This window comes from Malaya genurostris, chromosome 3 (genome assembly GCF_030247185.1).
Source record: "Malaya genurostris strain Urasoe2022 chromosome 3, Malgen_1.1, whole genome shotgun sequence".
Taxonomy (NCBI): domain Eukaryota; kingdom Metazoa; phylum Arthropoda; class Insecta; order Diptera; family Culicidae; genus Malaya; species Malaya genurostris.
The window spans coordinates 215491053-215511887 of record NC_080572.1 but is presented as its reverse complement, the minus strand read 5'-3'; the positions used below and the strand labels follow the sequence as shown (position 1 = coordinate 215511887).

Below are 20835 nucleotides of genomic sequence, written 5' to 3'. Positions count from 1 at the left end.
CCAAGCTTTTGTAGTTTGTATAGAAGTAATGGTGTGTCAGTACGGTCGAAAGCGTAAAATGTTTCTACGTGATTGACAGCGTCTATTGTGTTCGAAGTGAATGTTATAGATTCTAGAAGATTTGTTGTAGTTGAGCGGCCTTTGAAAGAGCCATGCTGTTTGTTAGTTACTACATTCTTCAGTTGGTGAAAAAGTTTTTCAAATAATTTTGGAATGCAAGATTATTGGTTACAGGTTTTTGTCCTGAACTAAATTATTCCCTTCAATATCTCAAAATCGTTCGTTGTTCATCCATGGGATTCTGTCTGTAGCGATTTTGCTGTGGTTTTGGGTTATGGCACTACCAGAAACCAATCAGGTTTACCTAATCAATCTTTTTGTATGTTATTTTTTCTAAGCGAATGACAATATCGTGCCTTAATATGCGCAACATTAGATTTTTTGCCGATACTCTTTAGGAAGTACATTCGAAAAGACAGATTTTTTCGATCATATTTCAAACCCGAGGAGTCGAAACACATTTAAAGGGTGTAGCCGGATTTGCACATAAGAACTGCCCCCGAACAGAAAAAAAATGATATACGCTGTTTGAAAGGGTTTATATTGGAGATGATTTTCCCAAAATTTTAACCTTTTAACTGCCATATTGGTTCTTCTGATTTTCATTTCATTAAAATTTTTCAAAAACTCCTTTAGCACAAAAATTGAAAAAAAATCAGGAATATTTTAGGAATTAGGAATTTAGGAAACAAGATAAGTAGTACTTCACCATAATAAATTAATCAACGGCGTAAAAACCACGGTTTTCAACAGCTGCTTGGAGATCCACCTATCATAGGTACAGCTGAAATTGGACAGCTACGATCGGCAGGGCATGTCATCAGGATAACAGACCACAACCATTTAAAAATGGTTCTTGAATGTGATTCGGAAGACTCAAGGAAAAGATAAGCATAGCGAGCAAGGTGGATCGATCAAATGGAGGTAAAGAGTGGTCATAGTCTGAGCCATACAACTAGATACATAATAAACGAGCTTGAGCTGATAGATGGGAAAATTACTCCAAGAAACACCAGAAAAAGACCACTAAGTGCAAGTAAATTCGATGAACTATATTTGCGAAAGTGTTTGAAATCCAATTATTTTACATAGCTCAGTTTCTCATTTATTTTTATTTAATACATATTTCGATTAAAGCAATAAAACAATACGATTTTCCGAAACTATTCAAATAAGGGGTCCTCTTCAGGAAACAGCAAAAAACTGAAAATATTAAGCTTAAAAGAACATGTTGTTTGTATAAAAAATACGTTTTTTTTAGGTCTTCGGGACTTGCTGCAGGCGCTTCGACATGATTTTTATCTGGTTTATTGTATTTCTTAGGACTGCTAATTGCTAACCTCCAAACCTCCAGACTATCCCGCAAGATGTTGATGTTAGAAACGAATTACAACCGTCCGCTGCCACACATGTTCAGTAATGCATTCCCTACATCATTGCTTGGTAAATCGACCCAGGCGTGCGGGCGTGTGTAAATAACATAAGGAATAAATTTTTTTTACCATTATTAATTACGTCAATACTCAAGCCCTGAGCTCAAGTTGTAGATGGAAACGCATGGTATTTAGTTCTAAGGGCATATGATATGTGATTTTAGAACTAAATACCATGCGTCTCCATCGGATGATGATAATTTGATGGAGACGCATGGTTTTCCGAATGATATATTTTTTAAAAGTCTGATATTATACCCGTCCACATTTTTTTCAAAAATCTAGAGTGGTACCAAAATTGCAAGCGCGATTAAAAAAAATTCGAAAATTTTGAACGTTTTTCGCACATGAAAAATTCTGAAAATCACATTTTGAAAAATTCTGAAAAAAAATCAGAAAGGTTTCCCATAATTCGAAAAATATTCCTGATTTTTCTAATTTTTTGCTAAAGAGGTTTTTGGCAAATTTAAATAAAATGAAAATCAAAAGCACCACCCTAACTCCACCAATATGATAGTTAAAGGGGTAAAATTTTGGGAAAATCATCTCCAATATAAACCATTTCAAACAGCGTATATCAATTTTTATTCTGTTTGGGGGACCGGCTACACCCTTTTTAGTATATATAATGACAATTAAGTAATGATACCTATTTTATTGTCGCGCTTGTGGTAAACCTATGATCTCAAATTTATTCTCCTTTTCCCCGGCTTCTTTCCCTGCTCCATTGATATATTTACCGTCGCTCTAGCATGTTTAGTTCACCTGCTGTGTCGTGTTGAGTAGACGTGTTTTGGTGGTGCTCGGCACTCAAATTAAGCGATGCTTCTCAAGAGCAAAGCAAGATTGGGCGAAAGAGCTTCGGAAACGTAGAACGTAAACGCTCCGTGCCAAACCATACCAACGTGTCCCAGTATTTGGTATCTTAAAGGATCGTCGTCGGCAATAGTCGCCTCACTCGTCTGGTATGTCACCCTGCGACTAGTTTTATTCTTTAGAACAAAATCGATTGTCAATGAAACCCAATTTGAGTCGATTACAGACATCCAGGCGACCGTGACAAGGGTATTCGCTGATATCTCAGTCGAAGCGTTCCAGAAATGTTACAAAGCATGGAAAACGTGCTGGAATTGTTGTATAGTTACCCAATAGACCACCTCGAAGGGTGTGGTAGATATGTGATTTTTTTTTTCATTTATACGGATTTTATGGAATCATTGTTGCACCTCGTAAACTCTACGTGCATTACTTGTGCTGTAATGTCAGCTGTTGCTTCAAGTGAGTAGTCATTTGCATATCTGTACATACAATAATCTATGTCCTAAATGGATATCCTAAACAAATAATAGAAAAGGAGCTGATCAAATAGGCTAGCCATTCCGGCTGAAAATCTGTATAAAAACCCAAGAAAACTGAATAAAACTAAGGTTGCTGTCAGAATGGAAGCGCCACGCGAAGCGTCTGTACACGCGTTCTACTGTTTTCGAATCGCATTCACTCTGACAGGTTTACTTAGATCAAATGTAACTAGCTCGCACGCGCGCCTCGACGCATCGCGCGACGCTTTCACTCTGACATCAGCCTAAGCATTCCTTGGAAAAGTTTTCTCGTAGTCACTACTCCGAAGATCCCTTCTTGGTAATCGGACTTCAGTTTTGAAGATTGCTAACGTTCGTTGCAATAATCAATTGATTTGCGCACGGAGTTCAGAAATTATTCATCCTCGTTGATCCTCTCGCTCAGATAGTTCTAGAACGAGTTTTACCAAGCTTCTGTTCTATACTCGCTCGTTAGTGGAGTTTGTATGAAGGCAGCGCTTTCAATCGTACGAAGAAGTTTCTACCGTGACTTGATACTTTTTCCATTTGCTTCAAAGTTAAAATTGTTCCGTCTTAACTTCGCACGATCGAGTTCAAGATTGGGGACAAACTTTTACAGTCCTAGAAAGTCATTGTTCTTCCAGCATAATTCTTGCTGTAATAAAATTTATGTATGAAACGAGCTTTTGCTGTTGAAATTTCTACAGAGTTATGTCTAGTTTGTAGCTTGCAATTTTGTTTCCATCGAACTTTAGTGTACTGTATTTAAAAATTCATAAGAAATAGAAAAAATAGATTTGATCATAGATTGGCCAAACGAGTAAAATTTACACGATCTACGATGTAATCAGTTATAATCTTTTTCAAAATTTATATTTACATAATCGCGTAAGAATTATATTCGAATATTGTAGTTTTCAGCGAACCAAGGAATGACTTCGATTCACCCATCTCACTCCGGTATCATATTTCAAATGGGTTCAAAGTTAAGAAACAGTATTCAGATAACAAACAGCATCAAGCTCCACTCATAATCCAACAAATGCATTGAGAAAACTTCGTTCGAGTTTCACTTTTTCTGAGTTGCAGCTAGCTTGCTAATCAGATTGTGTACCAATTTGAACAAAAATTGAACCAATGCAATACTAAAGTGCACCATTTCCTTTCCTTTTCTTTTCTTCACAGGTCCTGCAGTAATGCATCAGTTCAAGTCGGATCCCAGTGTGGAGAATGTGGACTAGGTGCCCACCATCCCAGTGGAACTGGAGAAAGTGAAACGCAACCCGTCGCTAAAAGCATATTCTCCATTGGCACTCAGCTACCGGGCACCCAGGCTTTCAGCAAATAACGAGCTTTACCTTGCGAGGTAACACCCACGAATTGTGCCGCCTCACGCCATCAGAACCGTAGACGTGAAGTGGAAAAAGCAAGAGAATTAGAAACTGAAGCAAAAAATACCCGCCTGTTGAAACGTGCCTTGGGGCTCTAATATCAAGACACCTGTAGTTATTCCCGTTCCACGACGTTGAAAGAGAGGAGTGGTGCTTTTTAAACCGCAGAACACGACTGTTGGGAGAAAAAGCAAATGTAAAACCAGACTACCGACACACACAAACACACAAGTCGTTAGAGGGTGGCATTTGGTCCGGAAGCGGAGTAACCATGGCGGCTTCAGTCGAAGAAGCGATATTCAACGCACTCCGGGGGCATCACAGCGAGAAAACGAAGCTGCCGTCTCCTCGCATTATCAAGATTTATGTTGCAAGTTTGAAGGAAGGTAAGCGATTATTCACACATCGCAGGTATGGCATCTGTGTTCTTTCGATGTTGCTTCCCTGGGATCATTCAGGCTGCAACCATGTGTTTTGTGCGGAAGCTTTAGAAAAATTGTGATCCAGTGCAGAAATGTGATGTTTCTACCATGCCGAGATGTTATGTAAATATAAATCATGTTTGACTAACGGCCGGTACCGAGCGAACACGGCACCTGACACCGTAACCAGCTGCATCTGAGTTTACCTACCTGGTATTGTACGTGGGACGGTTTTGATTATCAATGGTGCTTGAATCATCTCTTGGGTATACATTCACTGTAAAACTAGCAACTGATGTAATTACTCTGAAAAACATCCACACTCGAAAATGTGCAAACATGGACAAAACTAGTTTTTTGCTTGATGCGTAGTTTCCGTAGCGTAGTTTCCAAAGTTCATTGCTTTATACAAAGCGGAGTTCGATTTCAAATTTGCGTGCATAAAACAGATAAAAATACAAATGCAGATGCAAATGGTAATTTTATACTTCTGTTGACCGACTGAGTATGGAAGTGAAACAAAGAAGTATCAGTTTAGAGTGAGGCATTAGGACGGAATAATTGAAAAGCTTCCACTGAATTTAGATTGTGGTGGCTACAGAGGAGTTCTACTTTGATTCAATTATAGAGAGGTCCTTCGTACAAGTGTTTCATACATATTACAATGCCTTGCAAAAACATTGGATTCATCCAAGAAAATCTCTTTATTTCTATCACATCACATCAAATATCTCCAAAAAAAGCCGATATATAAAATCTATATATATATATATATATATATATATATATATATATATATATATATATATATATATATATATATATATATATATATATATATATATATATATATATATATATATATATATATATATATATATATATATATATATATATATATATATATATATATATATATATATATATATATATATATATATATATATATATATATATATATATATATATATATATAGGATGTGAGTGTGTATGCTTGTAACGGCATAACTCCGGAACTACACAACGGATTGACATCAAACTTGGCATAGGTACTTCTAGATCTTCTGAAATGGTCATAAGGTTATTTTTATAGGGAAGGGAGCGTATCAAGTACCCTTTTCACCTTTGAATTTGCCAGTCGAAATTCTGGCCTCGATAACATGTACCATTATCTTTTGAACTTTTCAACTTTTTTTTCAGTATTTGTTCCTGTACTTCGTGTACTGTACTGTTGTACTGTTTCTGTACTATCATATGTTCGAGTCCCGACCTGGAAGGATTCATAGTGTCAATAGGATCGCAGTGTTAGTCATGCAGTGTTTCTGGATGCTAAGAATCGGCTGCGAAGTCTGTTGAAACGGAAAAGGCAAATTCCACATAAGGAATGACTTTGTTTTGATTACTATACTTTCTGTACCTGTTCCAGTATTTTGTGCACTTTTTACTTTCTGTACTTAATCTGGTACTTTTTGTTCTTGTATTATTTTAATTTTTTTTCTTGTTTTTTTTTTAACTTTTCTTACCTGTTCATGTACCTTCTACACTTGTTACTGTGCATTCAGCACTTGTTCCTCTTCTTTCTGTACGTGTAGCTGTCCCGGAGAATTTCGTACCGATCACAAATTATTTTTGGATGTATATTAGTACTCATAAAATCAGAATAATTTAACGACCTATGTAAAAGTCGGTTTCTGAAGAGCATGGTGATGATTGCTCGTCATCTGTGAAGTAGGATGATAGAGTTATGTTTCTCGCACGGTGAGAAGTATTGTCCTTCATGTCCCGTCAAAATGAATTAACTGATAATTGTTTTTGATTCGATCACAGCATTTTGTCATAATAGATTCCACGTACCCTTCGCATTCGAAGCAGTGTTTTCGTGCTCGCATTTTGAAAGTTCCAAAATGATTCAAACGAAATACATAGATCCAAAAGTCGGAAAAGTTTGTAAGCAAGGGGTGAATCGTTTCGAAAAGGTAAAACATGTCGATGAGTTCCTAAATCTCGCTTCAATCGCTGTGATGTCCTAAGAAAGGCAAAAGGAATGGTTTGAGAAATCGGACAAAACTATTCATAGCCACTCAAACGCAATAAGGTAGAAACAGGTGGTGCAAACTTAACTTTTTTGTGTTAGTGAAATTAACTTTGCTTCACCTATCTATATCACATTGACACAAACGCAAATAGTTTGAAAATTTGAAGTACTCTGCAAAGGCCGATGTTGACAGAAAACCATGCCCGAAAATGTCGTGAATGAGTTGATATAATTTGGATCGTGTCTGGGCCAATAGAATATGGTTGGACTAAATTGAATAACAATTTGAAGCAATACCCAAATTTTGAGTCGTTTTGAGAAAAATATGCACAAAACCTCGTCCGAAGCATCCTTCATAAGGATCAAGCCATTATTGATATTGAAGGCGAAGGGATGAAACAATATTTGCAAGAAATTTCGCTTTATATAAACATCTTCTTCTTCTTCTTCTTCTTTCTTTTGGTTGGCGTCACCTCGCCTTGAGATGACGCTGATTTGATGGCACACCAACTAAGGCTATATTGTCAGTTAATGTTCGTTTATAGTCCAATGGACTTTCTTTTCACTGGACTGCAAGCAAAAATCTCGCTGTGTCACTACGTCGAGTCGTCAAAGTACGGATGAAAAACCTTTCTTTCTCGCGAAATACTCCAATTTTCTCCCCACTGACACGATACAACGTGTTCATCCGTTGAGAGTTTCACCGGTTGAGAGTTTCACCATCCTTCGAATTCAAATAGAATTGCTCCATAAGGTTGTGAGCACCAGTGCGGTAAAATTTCATTTTCAATCGAATAATATAAGATGTAAATGAAATTTATGGTCACTGACCGTCAGCATATCCATTCTAATTCATTTGACTTTTGCTGCCATTTTCAAGTGAAGCTCCCAGAATTCATCGTCAGTTAAATAATCGTACCTAGTCATTTGAAGTTTTGCTTGCTCAGTTTCAAGTGCCAAGTACTATAGCTGCTTCATTGTCTTCGCTCTTGGTAGTAAGCAATTTCGAACGAATAGAATTATAAATGCAAGTAAAGTGATAAAAATGAAAACATAAGGAGGAAACAATTAATTTGTGTGTATTCTGTGAATGATATTTCAGCTATCTGATTAGTCTTCCATCTATTATCTTGAACCAATTCGAATGTTTACATGAACCTCATTTGAAGGCCGCTCTCACACTATTGAAAGAGATATTTTGTTACTTCAAGAGATCAACTGACGGTGGTTAAACTGACCTTCGATTGAAGAGAAACGAGTGATGAATTGAATGCTGCCCGTTCGGGCCGTCAGCAAACATTGTTTGTGTCAGAGAGTGAAGTTTACTGCAGTGGAGAGATCGTCAATGTGTTCCACATTCAGTTTCATGTGAATTGAATGAAGTTTTACTGCACTGATGAGCACAATTGACAACGTGTAAACGACAATGGCCAAAAGATATTGCTTGATTTGGATTCGACCCCGCGTTATCCCAATCGAGAGTAAGATAGATTACAAATCCTTCATCGAGGACCTGTGATGTCTCACAGAAACCAAATAGTTTCCTGGATTCGCTTGTATTCTTGGATTATATTCTTGTATACTAATGGACAATATGTTACACTTCTAGGATGTTTCTAATATTTTAGTGCGATAAACTTTTGATGTTTAAGGTCCGAGGCCAGTGTGTTTTAGGGTGATTTAGAGGACTATTATCACACTTCAAATCTGATTTTCTCAGGAACGGTGACGAATATAAAAAAAACCAGCTGACAATCTCTTAGGAAAGCTATTTGTGCATAAAAACATAGGTGTTGTTGCGATAAAAATGAAGTGAATGTTATTTTTGTGAAGGTAAGTCGATTTTTATGTACACAGCTACCGCTTGTTTGGCAACCTTTCTGAGCCGATTTTATTTCTCTCTCATGTTTCGTTACGTTACCAGGAAACTGGAGCAGAAAAAATGGCACCGCCATAGAAATCAACTTAACTTCACAAAAATAACATTCACTTCATTTTTATCGCGACAACATATATGTTTTTTGCACTAATCGCATCTAAATTAAATTATCTATAGAAACTATCTAAGACAATTGACTGTATTTAAGTTATTTATTATTTATCTTTTTTTATACAAATGTAGCGTTTTCTTCATACTTTTAAGGAAAAAATACGAATAAAATTATTCGTCACGGTTTAGAAGGAATTCTCGGATTTTTTCCTGTAACACGGATCATTAGGCGGCGAACACCTTTTTTGTCCATCGTTTTAGCTATCTTATTCCACCAGGTCATCATCTGATTGATGTCTTTGACAACCTTTCCCTTGGATCAGGGTCATTTCGCCGAAAGCCATTTCGCCGAAAGCCGTTTCGCCGAAAGTCATTTCGCCGAAAGGGTTATTTCGCCGAATGTCATTTCGCCGAATGTCATTTCGCCGAATGGGTCACTTCGCCGAATGCCATTTCGCCGAAAGGGTCATTTCGCCGAATCCTGAAATCGTCTTGAAATCGTAATTAGAATTAATTTAAATTAAAGACAAACGAAAGATGATAGCGTTAACGCCTGTTTTGTTGACCTACCATTGTACTTCTTGAATAATGATTGATTGTTGTACTCTTGAATAAAGATTGATTCATGAACCTCAGAAAGTAGTTCTCAAGAAAACTTGTTGACTATTAGCTAGTAAGCACCAAAGCAATTGCATAGGTGTATCTACCAGGCAAATGAAGGTGGCATTTTCCGTTTATTAAGTGAAAATGAAAAAATATCTAATGCGGCTACGCCACATCGTTTTGGTTCATGTGCTGTCCGATCTCGCTACCGCTCGTTCGGACCTAACTAAAGCAAAGAAACCTAGCTTTGAGTAGACCGGGCAAACGAGGCGGTTACAGGTTTGTATGCAAGAGGCCGCCGCTTCCGACGGCGGGTCGGCGGCCGACTCAGCTGGCGTCGGCTCGGCGGCTTTGTGCCGCCGAGCCATCTTGGCCACGGTGAAATGACTTTCGGCGAAATGGCATTCGGCGAAACGACTTTCGGCGAAATGGCTTTCGGCGATATGACCCGCTCCCTTTCCCTTTGCCTTGAGTCTCCTCTTCATGATTGCCCAGTATTTCTCAATAGAACGGAACTGGGGGCAGTTGGGTGGGTTAAGGTTTTTCGGAACAAACTGGACCCCTTTCTCTGCATACCATTTTTGAACGACTTTGCTGTAATGACAGCTTGTCAAATCTAACGAAAACATTACGGGATGGTCGTGGGATCAAATGAACGGCCGAATTCGTTTTTGGAGACACTCTTTTTGGTATGGTTCCGATGTCATTGTCTTGTTTGTAACGAAAACTTTCGTTTTTTGCAACAGCTGGAAATGCCCTGCCAAATCATAAATTTTCTTGCAAATTTGTCGGCAAAAACAAATTTAAATTTTGTTGGAACATCCCCCCGAGCCGTTGCCAAGTAAAATTTTTAACCTGGGATTTACCCGAAGTCAGCCTTGACATAGGTTTCATCGTCCATCAGAATACACCCGTCAAACTTGGTCAGCACCTGATCATATAGTTTCCGAGCACGAATTTTGACCACACTATTCTGTTTTATGACCACACTATTCTGTGCTAGCTCGATACGACTTGACTCCTTCCCGGAGTCGAGTTCTATGGGCTATGGGCAGCACCGAATTTTCTGTCTAAACCACGGTCCGACAGATTAGGATTCCTCTTAATCGTCTTCAAAATCTTACCACACAGTTTCCGGTCTTGACAGCTCCACTCCGACGATTGCCTTGAGGCTTCCGAATCGTCGTCAATGTTTTCTTATACCGTTTGAGAACGCACCATACGGTATTTCTGGGCAATTTCAGCTGTATAGCTAGGCTATATGCAGACCACAATGGATTTTCCAAATATCTGTGCACAATTTTTTCCCTTCTTTCGGCTTCCATGTTGATTGTTTACAAAGTACAGTCGATTTGCGGAATGTCAAAATCATACATGAAGCTGACAAAATTCCCGACACGTGGGCGCCAAGAACTTCTAAATCCGTCCACCAGGAGAGCCACAATATGAGCAAAAGTTTGTTCCAATTCTAAATGAAGTAAGCTTTACACATATCATTCAATTGGTTCGCTTCTAGATAAAGTTTTTCCGTATTTCATGGTTACCTCAATTGGTATAGCAGTTCTATGGATTGAATTAGTAAGACAGAGCTTGATTCTCGATTGATCATTTATTATTATTTAATACAGTTTAATGTTGTTCAGTACTATTTTCCTCTGCTTAGTACTATTTAGTACTATGTAGTATTATGTAGTGCTATTTAGCACCATTAAATACTATTTAGTACTATTTAGCAATTATTAGTACTACTTAGTACAACTCATCTGAATTTGACTGTTCTGTTCCAACTGATTTGAAAGCCCATTTTTAACGTACCAAGCCTTTGCAAGGCTTGTGCTATGATCCTATTATCACTAAGAATACTTCCATCGGGACATACATTGAACTTCTAACCCGCGATAGAAGGGTAATCTAATATTATATGCGAGACACATGGCTTTTATAATCACTACACACTGACTAGGTTCTTTTCATGCTGCCTACTCAAGTGAAAATATTGTTTTAACTGATTTTACCGAAGGGGTGTATTCGCAAAAGTTTGCGAGATAGAAAAGTATAATTTCTGGTTGACAATTTGTCCCAAATGATTACTCAGGTAAACAATTTCTCAGTTGTGCTCCGAACCAATCCATCTATTCTGCTACGTACAGTATGGTTAAGTCAGCACAACAACTTTACAAATACACAACGATATGTTATGCTATTATTCAACGTTGAACAGCTACTGACGTTTTTCTCGTTTCTTCTCCTGTGAACCGTTTCATCCTCCATCATGCAATGCTCACCGACCTGGACTCACCATTGCGACCGCGATAAAGACTTTAAAGAGGAACGCCGGCTGTTGCTGGAGGTGATTGGACCTGATTTACAGTCGGTTTACGACGATCGGCAAATTGAGGTAATTGAGGGGAAACTTTATGGAAATTGGCCGCCAGACAAAAGACTGTTTTCCAATTTGGTACAACAGTCGTTGTTCGCTACACGTTTCTGATTTTCTGTTTTTTTTTCGTTCACAGGTGGAAATCGTCGACATTCACTTCGGAACCGGCAGTGAAAGCACGGTGGTAGAGTTGGATCCCTACGCGCTCGACGACCATTTGTCAGAAATAGAAACGTGTCACCGGGTGTCGAAGAGTGTGTTTTTTATCGTAAGTGCCCAATCGTTTATTGTTTGAAAACTGAAAATGGATATTCAGTACATTTAACTTTTGAGTTTCGTTTCGAATAAACTACAAGTGCTAAATTGGCATGTTTTCCTTGTTATTCAACAGATTACCAATAATCGACATGGGGAATGTGTTTGAAGTATTTTATGGTTTATCTGCTAGTGACTAAAAAACTCACTGAATGAAAGTTTCTAATGAACGTAACACTGTTATTGTGTATACATCTTATATCATATGATGATAACATGAGTATAGGCATTCTAAGATAGTGAGAGCAGTATTTGTAATTCATATCTGTTTTACTCCCACATGTGACATCTATACATTGTACATAATCAGTTATACATTGTACATAATCATTTCAAGCATATTCTCAAAACTTTTTGAGGGCTTTCTGAGCACTAGCAATCTTGTCTGTTTTCCTTTTAATTTTGCTACAAACACACCGAGTGTAGTTTACAAAGGATTTAAAACGTAAACATTTTGCTTATTTAAGATTAAGTGAAATATGTTCCTTTCAAGAATTTGTATTGGTTGGTTAACGTCGATTTAAGAAGCCTTCGTTCAATCAATTTTGAACTTTCCCATTGTACTCCTGTGCCATTTGTGGTCCCATTTCTCTTATCAGTGTACTGTTTCTCAATTTTACCACATGAGTAAACGTCCTGCTAGATCGAAAGCTTTTCGACCATTTTTTTTATTGGAAACTGCCGCTTCTTTTGCCTCAAAAATTTAGTCCGATTTTGTGGTCCAATTTTCGGAGCGTCGTTTCGAGCGAAGTTCGAATGTTTCGAGTCAAGTCCGTAACGAACAATAAAACATTCGGATCGCAAAGTACCCACTTTCGCATCATAGTTTCGTTCACTGTCCCAGTTATTACATTAAAATAGCGCACTACCAGTCACGAATCTTTCCCAACACGAAAAGCGTGTGAATCTCCGCGTTATGTTATGTACGGTTTTATGTTTGGGTGTAAGCAATTAGCCGAAGGAAACAAAATATTCGTATGAAAAACATCTGTGGCCGTTCACTAGACATATGTCAACCTATTTTTTTTCATAAATACGTTTATTTCATAGACAATATACATACGTTTTTCTTCGCCGTGGCATCCACAATACATAGTACTTTAAACCTAATACATTTCGAATATCATATTAGTATGTTGGTATTCATTAGTTAATCTAAACACTGTTTTTATCAAGCGAAATGAATTATATTAAATGAAATACATTTATTTTGTACATGATCTTATGACTATTTCAGGTTTGTTTGTATCAGTTCATCACTTTTATTTAATATAAGATAGCTGGCTATTGATTGAACTCATGGGAGAGAAAACAGTCTAACATACAATAAAATTTAAATTGGAACTCCAATGGACTTAATGAAATGATAAAGAAGTTTCATGTAAGGAACGTCACGACAAGTAAGAAAGTCGCGAACTGGGACATTGGATAGTCTACCTTGGGTACGCAAGGAATTTATTAGTTGAGATCTGACATCACGATACTCCACGCATGTCCAAACAACATGGTCAATATCGCGTTAACCTTCGCCACGAGCACAGTGATTAGTCTCGGAAGGTCCAATTCGAAGGAGATGTGCATCTAACGTGTAGTGATTGGACATGAGCCTGGACATCACACGAATGAAATCGCTACTCACATCCAGTCCCCTGAACCATGCCTTTCTCGATATTCTAGGAATAATTGAGTGCAGCCACCGACCCAGATCATCTTTATTCCAAAAAGCTTGCCAGCTGGCAAGTGTTCTTTGACGAGACGGGCTATAGAATTCGTTGAAAGCAATCGGTCTCTCATAAATTTCACCCTCAATAGCACCACGTTGGGCTAAAATATCGACTCTTTCATTGCCTGGAATGGTGCAATGAGCTGGGACCCAAACTATTGTGATTTGATAATTATTATTCAATATATCGTTCAGACACTGTTTTATTTTGCCCAAGAAAAACTTATGTCAACCTAATGAAGCTGAGCTTGTCTCATATAGTTTTTAAACGCTGTGACATTAGTCAGTAATATTATAAGTTGACAAAAGACCTTGTTTTATACCACATTGTACTTTTTATGAAATCGTCAAAGTATTTGTGAAATGGTACTGAAAACATCGGATTGTGGCTGGTTATGGAAAATGGATGAATTTTGAGAATACTAAGCGCAAAATATTCTTTGTTAGTTCAGGTAAGGCATTGACATTGAGATTGGAAAAATGACATGCGAATGCAAATATGTGATGAAAACCGAGAAAATGTTATTACGGAGATGGGACTCGATCCCGTAGTTAAGTCCTAAACAGGAAAATTGTTTTACCAATTAAACAACCCTGCATATGAAAACACATGCAGAGATAGCCTGCTTAAAAACTAGCTCAAGAAGGCTCTACGTCTTAACAAGACTAAACCAAATCCTTCATATCTAAGCGCTTAGAAAACCTCCTCGCTAGGAACAACAACTGGTCGATTTGAAAGTGAAATTTGTTCATGACAATGCTCTCTTTGGTTCGTTGAAACCGGCCTGGAGCAGTTGGAGGAGTGCGACTTAGTCACCAGATTATCTAACACCTTCAAATTATCACCTATGTGCGTCTATAATACACGCACTCAGAAGCAAAGCTTCGGTAATACATTCCTGTAGTGGAATTTGACCTTCTGTTTCAACAGACTTCGCAGCCGATTCAGAGTGTACAGAACCATTGCATGGCTGGTACTACGATTCTACTGACACTACGAATCCTTTCAGGTCGGGGCTCGAACGTACGACAACTGGGTTGTAAGACCAGCGCCTTATGCATTGAACCGACAACCCGGGATTAAACACGCACTCGCTGAGCAGTATTTCGCTTTCTTCGAATAAGTTGAAAGTCTTGTCCTTTCTTTTTTCGGGTTCTACAAATTATCAAAAAGGTTAAAAAAATATAAGCTGGTATCGACCAATACTCTAAAAAAATAAACTTTTATTTTTCTTCTCAAATATGAGATTTTTTTTTGTATTTCATTGTTTATTTGAAACCTGATAAGTCAAAAAATGTTAATGTTAAACATTATTTTTTTTGCGAGATACATTGAGACTTAGTCCTATTAATTTCATTCGGCAACATTTCATCATCCCTGTTAATTTCACATCAATACGGCAGTGTAAATATAATATAATATGTTTTTGCCTTCTACTTTGCCACCGACACTGATTCGAGATTTTGTTTTTGTCTATTTTGCTCGAACACAATATATTGACGGTGATCAAACCTTCGATTGACTTTCAACAATTTGTGTTTTAGTCTTTGTTAAGACGTAGAGCCGCCTTGAGATAGTTTCAAATATGATCAAAATAAAGTCTCGAATCAATGTCGGTGGCAAAGTAGAAGAAAAAAATAGACTGGTGACCAAGTGCAGCGAAGCATGCGTGTTTCTTTTAATCAATTGAGTTATCTCTTTATCTATTTTCATACGCAGGGTAGTTTAATTGGTAAAACAATTTCTCCGGTTAGAAGTTAGCTACGGGTTCGAGTTCCGTTTCTGCGGTAACATTTTCGCGGTTTTCATTACATAATTGCATTATCATGTCAATTTTTCAATCTGTTTTTCCCGTTAGGTACTGATCGTATTTAGGACAAATACCTTGTTTTGTTGTTTTAAGAAACAATATTTGCAGTATCGTACCAGATTTTCTATTGACACCATTATAATAAAACAAACCGTTGTGATGAGCTCAAGTTAGTTAGTTTCACAGTTTTTTTTTGCTCTTACGTGGTCGACTGCGAACGATGTTTACCGTTGTCATGAGCGAGTGTTTTGCTTCGAGTAAAAAGGGCGAATTGGAAAGTGTTTTTCACAAAGGTGCCTTAAATTCTTCATGTTTTGTATCGAAAGCTTCAAATGGGTAGGAAGGTATGAATTAATTTTCAAATGTAGTATAGAGCAATTTAGCCCGAACATAAATAGTCTGAAGTTATTGTTTATCCGAAATAATGTCACGATGTATGTTATCGAAGCAGTATTGAGTCATAGCTTTATCAGATTGCATAATTTTAACTAAAATTTCAAGCAAGTTTGAGGTTCTAACTAATTTTTAGGTGTCTCTCGATGACATTGACATTGACATTTTTACACTAAGCACCCTACCTCCGGAACCAGAGGTTTAATCCGAATGAAAATTGGTATATTCTTATGGCTTCTTAAGACCTTCCAGTCGAATCTAAGATAGTGAAAATCGGTTGAGCCATCTCCGAGAAAAGTGAGTTACATTATTCTCACATTTTTGGTCCATATGACCCTGTAATTCCGGAACTGGAAGTCAAATCGAAATGAAATTCTGGAACTTTGTGCCATAAGACCTTTTATTTGGATCTATGTTTGTGAAAATCGGTACAGCCATCTCCGAAAAAAGTGAGTGACAATATTTGTCACACATACACACAAAGACATTTGCTTACTTTGTCGAATGGAATATCAGCTATATCAACTCAAGACAGCCGACTCGCTCGTACTGATAGAAGTCTGATATTGTTAGTTGTTTAAATAACAAAACTTTCGAACAACTGTCAATTAAAGACACATTTGAGATACAATTTTGTTATATGTTTATCGGGTTACCTTACCTAGCAGCTATCGTCTTAGTGTGTCTTTTACTGTATCAAACATACGTTTCCAACTAACTCGGTCCATTACTGGACTTCGCTAGCCACACAAGGTATGGATGGCAACAGGATCAGATCCAAGAACCATTTTCACTGACCTGTTGTCCGGCATTCTGATAAAGGCATCCAATTTTCGTTGTTCACATGATAGGTGTCTCTCCAAGCAGTTTTCGCAAATCGTAGTTCATACGCCGTCTCCACGTTATATCTCTGAGGAGTCCGTTTTGGAATGTTTGGCTACTATTTTCGGTACTTCCGGAAACGAAAACTGACAGCCGGCACAACCAAAGTTTGTTTGTTTGGTCATTAACGAATAAATTTTACAAAAAGGAACAGTCTTTAGCACAGCTTCAAGTAGTTTTTACGTCACTTGAGTCGTCGCTTTATACAGCAGTATGAGATTTTTATCATTCATCACTCTATAACGGAACCAGAAGTCGGATCCGAACAACAATTTTTAGCCCTCTCTGAGAAATCAGGGTGGGTCCAATTTTGAAGTTTTTATTATTATTTCTGGTTCTTCCGGAACTGAATTGAGTTTGAATCCGTGCCATTTGAGCCAATTTGTTCTGATAATCAATTTTATTTATTTTATTTTATTTCTAGATCAAAACTTCAAGAATTTTCTATGAGATCCTCTTTGAGTCACTGAGCAAAATCAATCTTTCTGTAATTCCGGAACCGGAAGTCGGATCCACGTGAAACTCAAAAATTTGCTTTAGGGCCATATGATCTTCCTTAGTTTGTGAAGCTCGGGTTGAAAATCGTTGATAAAATTCTTGAACGTTTTTACACATATTGCCGTGTAATTCCGAAACCAGAAGAGGGATCTGTATGAAAAAAATATTATAGAAAATTAGACTGTTCATTGGAATCTTAGTTTCGGAAAATCGATTCCGCCAGCTCTGAGAAAATTCAGTCCACATTTGCGTTACACACATAAACAACATGCGCACATAATATTTTGACATTTTGCTGTCTCTAAAAACTAAGTCGAATGGTGTTTGACACTTTTCCCTTCGTGCCTCGGTTCAAAAGTCTATTTTGACAGTGATTGAATATTTTTTCTATATGAGAAAAGAAAAAAAATCATCCATCCTCTTAACTTCAAAGATTGGGCATTGACAGAACAATTACGACCAGGATAAGGAAAATAATTATAAAAAATAATAGCAATTTCAGAATTTTCTCGCAAATATACTTGCACGAATTTTCGCAGGAGCTCAAACATCACATTACATACTATTTTTGCTGCGTTGGTCACAGTGCGTGCCAATTGAAACACTGGTGGATTACGAAGAAAGCACATCGAAATATCGTGTCCGAAGTTCGGGAATCCTCAATGAAGCTCCCTAATTTTTTTTTTCCAATGCTCAGCTTTATTTTACATCAGTCAAAATAATCGCATAAAGTAGCGTTCGGTCACAAACAGCAGAATGGACAACAGACGGTCATATCCCCTCGTTCGCACAAATGTCCAATTGAGAGGCCACTGAATGACGTAATAATTGCGTGGCACTGATATCTTTGTCACAATCAGAGCTCTGAATTGCGTTCCAATGGGTGCTGTGAACAATTTTCCTTCGCCGAAAGCATTCCGGTTGCCTGGGGTTGATTACGGGTCGGCCTCATTTTGCAAACAATAACCTTTTTCTCGTGTTCGTGCCTCTGTTAGGATCCTTTCTTTTTTACTTCACTTCCTTTCTCATCATTAGGTTCCCGGCTGAGATGAAAATGCCAAAGCAATATCATATTCAATGTTAAACTTTGACTGAAATGGTGTGATTTTCAAGCCCACCACGTAGAGACTAACTTTGAATGGTAAGGCACAGACAAACATATTTGCCATGGTGACAGACTTAAGCCCTCTCGTTTACCAGATTTGATTCCCCGATTATAACGAACGCACATTCATTCGGCCAAAGTCTGTCAAAACAATAGCTCGACCCGAGTGGGATTGACGAGTGAACAGATTTCTCGATCATTCGGTAGTTGGATAAATATTATATGGAAAATAAGCGTGTCAGAGCCACATCGATAAATTCATTTTTGATATGACATGCTCGCATTGGTAATAACGAAAAGATAAAAAACAATAATCTGTTTACATACCGAGGTTTTAATTTAATCGATGTCGGAACAAGTGCTTTTTTGGAAAATATGTGCGAAATGTGAGCTGTTTCAACGGTACTGAAACGCGAGAGAAGGTAGTCACTTATAATAGCACTCTCCGGGCAATGAAGCGGAAACAGGTGGGACAACCAAGTATAATCAAAACCACGTGCTTGCTACCAGTTGCCATTGAATCAGAGCATGTTTGTTTTATATGTATGTGTCTACGTTTCGAATTGTTGAATTTCGATATTTTGATTACCAATTCATGCGGGTCATGAGGTCTGCACCACCTGTTTATAGCTCATTGCACCACGGGTAGGAATGAATAAAAAAATAAAGACAATAGATGCAATCATGTTTACCAAAATATCTCGTTTCGATATATTTTCAACTTCAACAATTTAAAAAAATAACATTTTAATTGAAAAATTTGCAGTTATTGCCACAGTACAATAACAACTATTAAACATCAGAAGTAGTCATTGTATCTCATATGAAAATGTGTATTTTGAATGACTATTCAGTAAAATTGATTTTGTGCTTCAGTAAAATTGAATTCTTACATTGAGCTCCATTTAGGAAAATGTTTGCGACATATACTCAGTTTCAATCTTAGAAAAACAACTGATTGAATGATTAATCTTTTATATACATTTTGAGCTCAGTTTGAAATCATCATGACGTAATTTGCTATGTCGTTGTCATTGTCTCAAGCGGAATTGTATTTTTTTATTTCAACGCAAACTTAAATCAAAATATAGCTAAATTTTAAAATTTGATTTTAACTAGCTTTCGTTGAGCGAACATGCAGTGGTCTGATACGAGAAATTAGCGTGACAAAAATATTTTCACTATTAAATATTAGTTTTTTGTAGTTGGTGTCAAAAGTTGTTTGTAATCAAATAGCGCTGCTTTTCATGAAAATAGTTACTAGGGTGGTCCTTGATTGAAATTTGAGTTCTAACTTTCCTCATTGAACTCAAAAATGATTTAGTTGTACAATAAAGTTGTAGAAAATTTTATTCTGAGCAACTTTGCTGAAAAAAGCACCTCTCTAGCTTTTCATTTGATCGAGTTACATCAATTTTCCCGAGTAAAATTAGGGTGGCACCTAAAAAATCATTTTTTTGTTCTAACGTACAATTTTGTTGAACCAAGCTTTTTCATATGAGCTACCAGTAAAATGTTATGTTTGTTTTTTCATTAAAAACTAGTCATTAAATATCAATATTCATTAGATGCCAGATCGATAAAAATGTATCCTATGCGGTTCCGGAAAGGTCATCATATAAGTAAAAATTTAAGAGAAAATTGGAGGGGTGTTATTTTTTCAACTTATTTAAATTAGTCTTAAAAATACCTTCAAAAAACGCAAAAACATTGCATAACTATTAAACGACTAAACGTATCAACATACGTAAACGTATCAACGGACCATAGTGCAGTCAGTGGTTTTCGCTGTTAAAATTTGGGGATTTAAAATTGAAAGACGAGGAACTTCCCGGATCAACAAGGCGTTATATATTATGTACTGCGCCAACTGGGTGACGTTTACAGACGAGAATTGATGCGTTTGAACAAAGCATTGCAGGAGACGCCACAGCAATATGAAGATCATCACAGCCAAGTAATTCTACTTCAAGACAATGCTAGACCCATTGTTTCGAAAGCCGCAAAATTTGATTTGGGAATGCTAAAATGGGAAGTTCTATTCACCGAACATTACTCCATCCGATTACTATTTATTTGTATCCATGGCATGGTTTGTCGGAGCAGCACCTTGACAACAACGAATTGACAAAAAATGGATCGAATCATTCATGGAATCCGAAGAAAAACGATTTCTTAACGCCGAATATCGCGTTACCAGAGAGATGCAAAATAGTGAACAATACTTTGATTAACGGTACTATGATCGTTTTGTTATGTTACGTTATGTTCTGTTATGTTATGTTATGTTATGTTATGTTATGTTATGTTATGTTATGTTATGTTATGTTATGTTATGTTATGTTATGTTATGTTATGTTATGTTATGTTATGTTATGTTATGTTATGTTATGTTATGTTATGTTATGTTATGTTATGTTATGTTATGTTATGTTATGTTATGTTATGTTATGTTATGTTATGTTATGTTATGTT

General features: G+C 37.1%; 1 protein-coding gene across 2 annotated transcripts in view; it reads left to right on the top strand.

Annotated features, from left to right (window-relative positions):
* The window catches only part of LOC131433717 (protein qui-1), a 271477-nt gene that overhangs the window by 93064 nt on the left and 157578 nt on the right, over positions 1-20835 (top strand). For both annotated transcript variants that reach the window (XM_058600273.1, XM_058600272.1), the window contains 3 exons: positions 3998-4589; positions 11572-11651; positions 11770-11901. In XM_058600273.1, the coding sequence (XP_058456256.1) occupies positions 4475-4589; positions 11572-11651; positions 11770-11901 (327 nt within the window). In that variant the 5' untranslated portion in view covers positions 3998-4474. The remainder of the gene's footprint in view (positions 1-3997; positions 4590-11571; positions 11652-11769; positions 11902-20835) is intronic.